Source organism: Pinus tabuliformis, chromosome 2_2 (genome assembly GCF_031772625.1).
Source record: "Pinus tabuliformis cultivar Carrire ecotype Pingquan chromosome 2_2, CPIR1, whole genome shotgun sequence".
In the NCBI taxonomy this organism is placed as follows: domain Eukaryota; kingdom Viridiplantae; phylum Streptophyta; class Pinopsida; order Pinales; family Pinaceae; genus Pinus; species Pinus tabuliformis.
The window spans coordinates 569,399,725-569,411,853 of record NC_142300.1 but is presented as its reverse complement, the minus strand read 5'-3'; the positions used below and the strand labels follow the sequence as shown (position 1 = coordinate 569,411,853).

The 12,129-nt window shown below is 33.1% G+C and overlaps 1 protein-coding gene across 2 annotated transcripts; it reads left to right on the top strand.

The window, feature by feature from the left end:
- The first annotated feature begins 4,054 nt into the window (after positions 1 to 4,054).
- On the top strand, positions 4,055 to 7,055 carry LOC149193944 (UDP-glycosyltransferase 86A1-like). Of its 2 annotated transcripts, none has more exons than XM_089407082.1 (2): positions 4,055 to 4,579; positions 5,936 to 7,055. In XM_089407082.1, the coding sequence occupies exons 1-2, from the start codon at positions 4,087 to 4,089 to the stop codon at positions 6,850 to 6,852; spliced, it is 1,410 nt and encodes a 469-aa protein (XP_089263208.1). In that variant the 5' UTR covers positions 4,055 to 4,086; the 3' UTR covers positions 6,853 to 7,055. The 2 variants fall into 2 exon arrangements, with proteins under 2 accessions (XP_089263208.1, XP_089263207.1); XM_089407081.1 differs by having other exon boundaries at positions 5,927 to 7,055.
- The last annotated feature ends 5,074 nt before the right edge of the window (positions 7,056 to 12,129 follow it).

Genomic DNA, 12,129 nt, shown 5'->3' with positions numbered 1-12,129 from the left:
TTCTAACCAAATTAAGGCCTCCGTAGACACCCCTAAAAGAAGTAAAAAAGTCCCCACATTATAAGTAAAAAAAAATTTCAAAAAGCGCAAACCAAGAACGCTGCTCCACAGTCCATTTCTTGGTGAAGAATACTTTCTTGGGCATTGAAGCAATGTCTTGTCACCTACTTTGACCATTTTTAGCTGTCCACAGCCTGTACTGCAATGTCCACTTTGAATGAAGCAGCAGAAGGCGATTAACGACTTTACATTCCTTAATTTATCGTTTCTCTTTACGTTCCTTAATATTAATGGACGATTATGATAATTTATATTATATTAATATCTAAAAATATCAAATTGAAGAATTGAATCATGGTATGAATATAATATAAATTGGAGAATTGAATCATGGTATCAATATAATATAAATCATCGTATCAATATTCTAATTATATTTAGAAATTATGTGATAAATTTTAGGGAGTAGTTTTAGGCATGACATTGTATTGTGTAAAATTTGTATTTATATTTTCAAATTTTATTCTAATGAAACGTTCAAAAATTAGTTTTTTTTAATAATATTGGAAAATATATATATTTTTTTCTTTCAAAATTATACATTCTAATTGGTGTTGGTTAATACTAAACTAAGAGATATTAATAAGAAAATTAATTTCTATTGTCCTTCTTTTGGTAGGGATTAATAATGGTGGATGCAACTAAAGTAACACTAATGTTATAAGTATCAAAAAAGATAGTTGGCCCGCTAGATTGGAAACTAGACCAGTTATAGTAAAAGATGATTTCATTGACCACACATTTAACTAGGCAAGCCATGAGGTTTTTCTATCTTTAGTATCGCTTATAGAGATCTACAAATTTAACTTTGGTACCACTTCTAACTATGAATTTACAGCTTAATCTTCATTTGTCTATCATTTTGTCAACATATTCTGAAGCTATAAACCCAACTAGCACATTATAGCTATTATATGGCTTAAGTAGCCATACGACTAAACAAAGAAAAAAATGGATAGAGTCATAATCATCTAACACCAGGCATTGGTGTTTCTTCTGCCACACCTGTTTCAATTGCAGGTGTTGCTCCATCTGTTGGAGGTGTTGTCGTTGCCACCCTTGCTCTTTGAGTTTCCTGTTGACAACCGCCTACTTTTGTAGTCTCCCTTGCACGATGTTTCCTTAGACAGGCCGGATCTCCTTCTTCTTCCCCAACGAGATATCTAAGTTGTGGATATATTTCACGTAGATGGAAAACATCTTATTCATGTCTATAATCGTATCATCTTGCAATCACTCTATATTCACCACCATTTTTAGGGTCTCTTCTATAGATCTTAATCTTTGTTCAATCACCTTCAATTGGAGTTGGTTCTCTATTTTCCCCCTAGTTCTATCCTCAACTGCCTCTTCCTGCAGCTTCGCCACTAAGGTTTTCACATGCCACATCGTGTCCAATGTTTTATGATACACCATCATCCGTGTTGGGGATTTTTTTGGTATCTATAATATAGTATATCTATTCTTTAATTCGGCCATCCAAGAGAACCCTTCACAGATGCCTAACCTCATTCTCCTAGATTTCCACGATTTCTTTCCCTTTTTTCGGGATAGTTGCTTGATAACTTATTGCAGCCTCCCTTGCCACATCCTCCATCCTTGTTCTCTTAACAGTCGTTGATCCTTGAGCCTCCATGAGAAGCCTTCCCCTTGGCCTACCACCAACATTGCATCCCTTAGCCATTGCAATGTTGGAAGCCTTAATTGTCAAAATAATAGACTCCCACTCGTAGTAACATCCCATTCTAGCATTCAGCCTTATCTTTATACAACCTACGTGTCGTCCAACCTCTTCTTATAAAGGAAACACCCAGAAAATGTCATGTTGCCCCATCCTTTGAATGCCTTCCTCATTTATTTTCAGTAACTTCAACATTCCAATGATGTTACAATATAATAATATGAGTCTAGGGGCATGTTCCTTCTCATTTTCCCTTCATTTGGTCTATGCAAAATCATTATTACCATGGTCCTATTCCAATACGCCCACCCTCTAGGCTTTGTACTTCTCCACTTCTAATGCCACCCTTCCTAATTAATACAGCATTTTGACGGTTGATCATTTGAAACCAAATTCATTTCCCTCCCATCATTAGTCATCAGTTCTTTTGTAAGTTGTAAACACGTACCCCGTCTCGTCTTCCTAAGAGTCGCTATCTGTCTTACCACAATAAACATTATTGATTCATATCTCCAGGCGAGTCTCTAAAATGATCCGGGCCCAGCCCATGTCTATCTCCCCACCTTCGTAACATGGAGTAATCTCGCTTCGTGATTGTTCAACAATCTTCCTTTAGTTGACCCTCTAACAGGTTCTCCCACGCCACAATCGATCTGGAACTCTCTACCCTACATCTTCCACGCTGTCCGCTGACGCGTTAGCCAAGCAACGAACTAAGGTGAACTCCACTATTTTCAGCCCCTCCCTGTGTCTCCGTATTCGTTGGATTAATTGGTAGAGGCTTCAATTCCCTCTAGCACCTACCTTACCTAGGTTTCATTTGGATGCCCCGTCAATGTTAGAAATATATATATATATATATATATATATATATATATATATATATATATGTATATATATATATCTATATATATATATGTATATACATATGTATATACATATATATATAGATATATATATATATATATATATATATAAGATCATCAAACTTTATCTTGTACATTGTATTCATTGTAAAAGGAGGGCTTCCCCTTGAGGCCTACTGTAAATATTTGTTTGTTATCATTTGTATGGTGCAAGTTTCATAATATTTTATTTAAATGTGGTATACCAACTACACATTGATTATAAAAAGGAGACATGTCTCCCTTATGGTACATTTTAAAAATAACCTTTCAACACAATAAACAAAAGGGGGCAATTTTTTGATACCACACAATTCTTCAGGGTTTGCTACTCAATGGAAACAAGTTTGATTCAAAATATGAGTTGATCCAGATTGGATCATGATATTATTTATCATCTATCTTTATGCTTTTAGAGTGGAAAAAATGGAGGAATCATATTACACAATCATTTTTACCAGTGGATGCCATTTTAGAAAACTGGGGTTTGAAACTATTCAAAGTCAGTTTTAGACATTAAATGACAATTTTCCAAGTTCAAAAACTCTCGCATATGCCTATCCCCTACTTTTCTTCTATAGGAATAAATATTTCCAACACTTCAAGAATAATTGATGTATGCATGCAAAAATTATGTTTCACACATATTGAAGTACCATGCTGACCACTATGGTCTAAATGTATACCATGTTAACCTCCTTTAATCATTCATATAGGACTAGTTATATGTGGACAATAAAGAAAGCTCTAAAAAGTTCAAACTTTTAACTCTAATCGAAAATTGAGAGAGTAAATTTTTACTGTAATTAACTATTATGCTATGCCAGATTTTATTCTATACTAATATTTTGTTTCATAGTTAGGTGAAGTAAGAGTGAGAAATTAGAAAGAAAGACCTAATGAATTAAGATTCTATAACAGCTTTATATACCACAAGTCTTAGGTAACTCCATCTGGATCACCTATTATTTGTACTTGCACATTTCGATATCACAAAAAAATAAAAGAAAACGAGATCATCACGCTACAGTCCAGATTAGGATTTAACCTTAAAATTTGGTTCTCGGTAACCTTTGATTAGGTGGGATAAGATTTGGTTCTCGGTACCTTTGATTAGGTGGGATAACACGTATTACTTGTACTTGCACATTTCGACAGTCCAGATAAGGGTTTAACCTTAAACTTTGGTTCTCGGCACCTTTGATTAGGTGGGATAACACCTATTATTTGTACTTGCACATTTCGATATCAGAGAAAAAGAAAAGAAAACGACATTATCACGCTACAGTCCAGATTAGGGTTTAACCTTAAGATTTGGTTCTCGGTAACCTTTGATTAGGTGGGATAACATGCATTGATTATATCAGTTCGATGGATCTCATATCGGTGGAGATATTTATATAGAGGAAGGAGCAGCGTAGCGTATACACCACAATCAAGATGTCTCTCCGGATCCATGCTCTAGCTATTCCTTACCCCTTGGAGTCCCATAGCTTTTCTATGGCCGATCTCTGTATCAAGTTGGCCTCCAGGGGTTTGGTTATCACCTTTGTTTCCACTGAGGGATCATCTGATTCACAAGCATACATCAACAATGTTGTTCAAACAACTGGTTTAGACGTTCGCTGTGCAGAGATTTCAGATAACTTGGCCATGGATTTTGATAGGTCTTTGTACAACGAAAGATTTTTACAGTTTACTTTCAACACAATGATGCAGCCAGTGGACGAAGTAATCGAGAGGCTGAACACACAGGAGGACAATCAAATTTCCTGCATCATTGCAGATTCGTTTCTGCCATGGACGGTGCTCATTGCCAAGAAATTCAACGTTCCTCTCATCTCATTGTGGACTCAGTCCGCTGCATCGTATATAATATATTATCACTCAGATATGCTCATTTCCAAAGGCCATTTCCCCTCTAAAACCCACGGTAAGACTCAATCCTAAATACTTTCATTAGACTGCCATTAAACCCCATTTCTTTTGTTTATAATTACTTTTTAAATATGGTTTAGATTGATGGTATAGTATAACAATATTTACCCGTTATTTCAGGGAATCAAGATAGAATCAAGATACATAATCGGTTATTTACATGTTATTTCAAGAAATTAAGATAGATAATCGCCTTATAGACAAACCATCCCAACCATACAACTTACAGTCCATTAAATTCTGTTTCTATATTTTAGTTTCATTCTCTGTTCACATATAAATCAATTTATTTTTTTTAAACGTTGGTAGGAGTTTCTTGCTCTGTTCACTTATCAATCAAAATTTTAGGTTCGTGGGAGAGGTTTTTTCAATACTCCAGGAAAAGTGATCATGGTTTCTTATTATAAAATTTTAAAAATTCAGAAACTGATAAATGTGAGTAGAAAAATGATTTTATATTGTATTGTTTGAAAAGAAACTGAGATCAATTTACGGTAAATATAAATTGTTTTGAATCCTAAATCTAATAAGTCCTTAGTGGCATCAAAAGAAACAAAGCTTTGATTGGTTATAGACATAAAACTGGGAACCAAATTCCAAGTTTAAATAGATTTATATTAATAGATTTAAGATTTTTATGATAAGGGTTAATAGATTGTAAGTTTTCGATTAATCATATCATTTTGTTGTTAGTTATGTTTAGAATATCTAAGTTTTCGGAAAATTTCAGTGTTTATTTTGTTAGAAAATTTGAAGTTTCCAATTTTAACTAGATTTATCTTCGAATCTATATTAATTTCAAAATCCGTGGGAACCTATGAATCTATATTCATTTTAAACTCTGTGGAAACCTATATTAATTTATTGCTATGGTTGATTTTCTCTTTTGTAAAATTGAACTTCAATTTTTCGTTTTATCAATTTAATTTTTCTATTTATCAATAAGGACGGTGAGATAAACTCTGAAACAAATCTATTCTTACAAGTTATTATAAAACTAATCAATCAGGTTTTTGAGGGCACTTTTCATGATATTGATCCAAGGGTTCACTCACTTTTTTCTTTTTCCAAGCTTTATTCAGTTTATTGTGATTTCTTTTTCTATACAGTGAAAGCTTTTCCTTTTATTTAAATTCAATTTTTCAGTTTATCAGCTGCACCCTTTTTCATTTCATTTACAAGTCTAGATGCAATAAATACTGTGAGACAGACTGAAACAATCTATTTTGGAATAGTAAGCGGTCAGATTTTTTGCCACTGTTAAAATATTGATGGAGCCAAGGGTTTAGTCACTTTTCTTTTCAGCTTTTTTCCGTTTATGGTGAATTCTTTTTCTGTACAGTTGAAGCAGATGATAACTGCATCGATTACATTCCGGGAGTCCCAGCGATGAGTCCAACTGATCTCCCATCTTTTCTCCAGGCAACAGAGATGTCAGACTTGATGCTCCATATTATATTTTTGTCTTTCCAATGCGTTCGCGAAGCAGACTGGGTCCTCACAAATTCAGTCTATGAACTGGAAAGAGAAGAAATACAATATTCGATGCAGACTACTACGCCTCTCTGCTCTGTGGGTCCGCTGTTGCCATCTGGGTATTTTGATAGCCATGAAGCTCTGGACTCCGATATGGAAAGGTGGTTGGATTCGAAACCGCGACACTCAGTCATCTACGTTTCGTTAGGTGAACGTGCCCGTGTTTCCGAAAGCCAAATCGAAGAAATAGCCGTCGGCTTGCTTGAAAGTAGAATTCCCTTCTTCTGGGTACTGCCTCCTGAGACTCTCAATTCTGATGCGTCGTTATCAGAGATTTTGCCAGCTGGTTTTCTTGATCAGATCAAAGATAAGGGTGTCGTCGCTTCTAACTGGTCTCGTCATCATCATCTGGCATTGCTATCGCATCGTTCCGTCGGGGGGTTCTTCACGCCCTGTGACTGGAATTCGATCTTGCAAGGTCTCTGCAATGGCGTTCCGCTGTTGGGCTTTCCGCTTCATGCCGATCAGTACACCAACTGCAAGCTCGTATCGGACGAGATGGGAATCGCCATGAAGGTACGGCATTCCGGAATCCAAGGAGAAACAATTGGGCGCAAAGAAATTGCGAGGAACGTGGAAGCCTTGATGCGGGGAGGAGAAGGTAAGAAGGTTAGGAAGAATATGAAGCGATTCAAGCGTGTAGCTACGAAGGCAACCATTGAAGGCGGATCCTCTGCTGGAAACTTGGACAATTTTGTGGAGGAATTGGTTGACAAAATTATGCTCGCCTAGTGTGAAATAGGCTATAGATGTATTCAGGGGCTGATGCTAAAATGTGGTATGTGGTTGACTGTGTTTCAGAAAATGTAACCTTTCTTGCGATAAAGTTTTTATGTAAAATGTGGTATGTGGTTGACCGTGTTTCAGAAAATGTAACCTTTCTTGCGATAAAGTTTTTATGTAAATTTGGATATTAAGATTTTGCCATATCATTACTTTTGATCTAACCTTTGTCTGAATAATGTTTTGATATAAATTTGGCCCCTAAAGTTTCTGAGATCGTGTCATTAGCACGCATCATTTGTTAATTTTTTCTTTCTCTATTGGGCAAATTTCTCTTTTTTTAGATTACTTATATATTCTGTACATATATATTAAATGTAGAGCTGTATGAAATCGCATATTGAATATTTATATATGTTTATATATAAACTAAATGGAAAAGCGGAATCAAATGAATACATCATACTCTATAAATTTTATTTTTAGTTTTTCTCTTTAAAATAAATATTAAATATTAAAATATTTTAATTGTACTTTTCTAAATTTTTAAATGTTATACATTAATTTATTATATATAATTTTGAATAAATAATTATATATGTATACTTTTGTGATAATATCAAAAAAATAAATTTATCAAATAAATTAAAAATATATATATATATATTATATAATTTAAAAATCCATATTAAAAAATTTATATATATATATATATATTAAACTATAAAAACTATTATTTTAAATAATTAAAATTAAATTATAAAATACCTTAACTATAAATGTATCTTGAAGCGTTGAAGGTTAATCGGGGATAAATAAAACAATCATTATATAACTAAATATATATAGATTCTTATCTATGATCTTCACAATTTAATAAATTATTTACTCTATTCTATAATTTTCGAAGTTTAAAAATAAGGTTAATTACATAAAAAGAAAACCACCACCATTTTTATATATGGTTAAATTTAAGTAACCTCCCCCATTTTTATATATGGTTAAATTTAAGTAACCTAAAACTCATTTTTAAAGCATAAATTTTATACCTAAATTTCTTGGCGTGTGGTATGATATGAGGATTTTTTTTGGAAATTGGTACAAGTATTTAAATTGTACAAGGATTCAGATGTCTTTATGGATGGGTTTAATGGAAGAGTTGACTTAAAGATTTTTTATATAGAATTCAGGGAAAGGAAAATCTCTCAGCGACAAAGGCAATATGATGATGTACAAGTTCTTTATACATATAAGGAAAATAATGCCATAGAGATATGTAGACAAAGAACCTTTGCTATTACATGTTGGGTTACTTTCCATCTTACAAGTGTCTAATGGTATTGTATTGTGAATTTTATCCTTGAATTTGTTTGATCTTATTCAAATATGATTTAGTTAAGTTTTAAGATACATTTAACATCTATAATATATTTAAATTTTACTATATTTTTTATTTTATATAGAATATCAAAAATATGCTTTTCCTTTTAAAAAAATGAAAAAATATAACAATATTATTTAATAATATATAATACATGATGAATCATTTATATATGAAAATGTTTATAAACATTTTTTCTAATTATCTTAATTCATTTCTACAAAAAAAATATTTATTTTTAATAAAAAATATTTTAGAATTATAAATATTTTAAAAATATAATCAAATTTATATCGAGTCATTTACCGAGGTAAAGGAATTGTCTGGACAGCCAAAAGTGGCTGGAATCCAGGCAAAAAATTTTCAAAATATCAAATAATTCAAAAAATCACGTTTTTTATAGTGGAAATAGATTCAACGCCATAAAAAACTTCCAAGACACCTAAAATTATGAAGTTTGACAACTTTTATTTGCATCTACAAAAATCCATGCCACATTTTTTCAAAATATAGCCAAAATTTCTATATTAAAAATAAAAAATAAAAAATTAAATTAAACTCCAACCGTTTATATTATTAAAATGAAAATAATTTTTACTAATTATATAGTAGATTTGGGAATTGAACAAACCCTAAAACATCGCGTGAGAAAATAATATATGACGTAATTGTGACCAGCAGAATTAAAAATACTTTTTCTTGAGAATGTGTTTCAAATGTTATGAGAGTTAGCAAATTCAATTTTCATTCTTTTCAATAATAAAAATGTAGGACATAAACATTTTAAGTAGATTTTTTCAAATGTAGACCGTTGAAAGAAGCGATTCTTAATTTTTTATTTAAATTTAATTTCCATAAAATAGTATATAATTTGAGCTTTTAATAAAGATATTACACGCTAACTATCACGATCTTTAAGGTAATAGGAATCCAAAAAAGACCTTGTTTTTAATTTGGGTTAGTATTAATTCCCATATATTTATAACAATGAATTTCTTCCATATCGCTATTGTCATATCAAAAAGATACCAGGTATTTGATTTCTAGGTTAGAGGATATCTACATAAATGGGTAATATCATTTAGATAAAAAAAAAAAATAGGGTGATCACTCGCCAATATCACGTTTGCCTAACCTACTTTCTTCAAGAAATTTTCTACCATGGCCATAGAAATACTAAAAATTGATGATATAGGACAACAATTATTAGAATTAGTTTTTTTTTAATAATATTTATTATTTTTAAATATCGAAATTATTTTATTATAAATCTTTATTACTTTAGCATTTAATCTAAAAAATTTAATATTTCCTATTTTTTTGATAAGTTATTTTGAATGGCGTACAAATCTTTTATATGGTAAAACAAAAAGGAAATTTATCTTTTTGATATTATAATTTTTATCTATAATCATAGAAGTAATTAAGTTGCCTCAAGTGAAAAGAAAAGTTTGAAGTTAGTTTTTTACTTCTTTTTCGTGATTTTCAATTCATAAGTTAATATTCTTTTCCAATATTAATTTTTATACAAATTTTCTTATAAGTTAAGAAATTCTATTAGTAACAAAAAAATTACTTAAGTCATTACTGGTTGTCTTTTAATCGGCTTCCACATGGGAAACTAGATATAATAAACTGTAAATGCCTATGGTAGTAGTAAGAGCCCTGAGACAAAACAAAAAACCCAAAAATGCTTATTAAAAATATTTACATACACCCAAATTGACATTGTCACACTCTCATACTAAGTAAAATTTTTTTTTTTTAAATGGTTCACGGTATTAATTACCTTGTGAAGACTATGCAATCTCTCCACGTTAATATTCATGTAAATACAATACTGCGGCATGATTTAAAGTTTAATCTCTACACATATGTGGATATACATATACTCGTATGCATTTAATAATAACCTGTACATATATTTCTCATTTGCATAAAGGTTATAAAGCCATATATTCACGTTCATTTTACATAAACCATTGTAAAGGTTCCGCTACCATGTATGTTTCGATTCATATTCATTGCACAGATTGCGATAACGTATTAATGGCAACAGCTACACCACTCGGATTTCATATCCCGAAGTTTCTGAGTTTTATTATACTTGTCCGGCCTCGGCATCGGGAACCAGTTGTCCAAACCAGCGTCGTCCATCTGGGAGGATAATCGGCTCGATGGCATTCGGCCATGTGCGCCCGGTGCTCCAAGTGTTTACGGCCTGACACCTCGGGTAATGTTGTTTTCGCGCCCAAAGGCTTTCGATGCCCACCGGCTATCGAACGGCGATCAGGGCTCATGGCAAATCGATGGATGGGAGAATGCCACGAAACGGTAAAAGGAAATAGGATATTTAATGACAGGTCTCCCCTTCTGTCGGATTCTAATTTTCATTTGTGCATGAGTTGTGTCGCTGCAGCTCTGTAACATTGGGTGTATTTCGCAAACCTTTCAGCTGCCGTCAATACCGTGCTTCGATTCAGGTATGCGGCTATGGTGTTCGATGGGTCTTTTTCCCCGCTTACAGTTACGGTTTACATCGCTTCAGCGATTCCAATCTGGTAATATGCTGTAATAATTTTCCCTTTTTATTTGTTACAGACCTTTCATATCTTTCACAGGTTCTAAATCTATTAAAGAATGGTGTTTTCAGGTAAATGGCTCATCGCCGAACATTGAAGGCACGGGGTTTCTACACTTTGCCGACAGCCCATTACCAGGTATGTTAAATACTGTCGTGAATTCCTACATTCACTTCATTCGAAGCAATGACTGAACCCTTCCTCCCTTGAGCAGGGATAACAGTCATTATCTATTCAGGTTCGGTCCCTGCACAAGTCCAGGGCTCTTTCTGGACAACAGTCAGGTTTCTTGCCCTGCTTAGGCGGAACACCTCTGTCGGGAAGCACTGCGTGCTGAACTTTGATTATTTAATCTTGAGTTATTTAGCATGTAAATCTAGTTTTTAGCCATGAGGCTTGTTCTCTTTGCAGACAGTGGTCGTTGACTGAACTATGGTTTTGATTCTGGATTAAACTTGTTGAGATATCACATGTATAAGATGCGAGTAACCCCGTAAGCTCGATTTTGTTCATAATATTTCTCTTTGATTAACCGTCTCCTCAGATGGGTTTTATTTACAGTTTCAAGTTTGTCTTACAATATTAATTTTCCGCTTAGTAAAATTTTCTGTTATTGTATTTCCGTTTAATGATGAATTCTTATTGTTATGTTTCGACTATGGCGCCCTTGCTGGCTAGCACAAGCTTCAGCCCAGCTAGAATAACTTATTCTGTGTGAGGGTTTACTAGAAAGCTCGGCTGAGAATGCATGTAACCACGGTTACCATGCATTCCTCGGCATGCCTACTTTTTGTTTGAGTTATTAATCGTGAATGCGTATATCTGTGTATTTAATCCGCGCATGCGAATGTTACAGTGTGGTTCTGTTCTCACTCTCTGAGATTCTCATGGTCCTCCTGACCGGGGTTTAACATATATATATGTTTCTTTACTTTGTTCGAATAATGAAACAGTTTATCTATATACATTTGGTTTGCGGAACATACCAGTCCCACCTTATGAATATATGTTATGCCTTTAGGTGCCTAATACAATTTTCTGCAAAGAATGTCTGTTCATTTCTTTTTCGATTCTTTCTGTTCGTATAGAATTCCAATTCTTTTCTTCGACATGTACAGTAAGTAGAGGGTTTACAGCATTACCTCTGTTCGTATTTCTTGCTATCGCTGAAGTAGCAATGACCTGATTATTCTGTTTTTCTATTGTTATTTCCAAATGAGGAATGCAAGGGTTTAATGTTCGTTTCTTCAGAATGCAAGTGTGTTCGGTCTCTGTCTATACTACAGCAGCTAATGTTCTTTTCTCATTTTCTATTAAAGAATA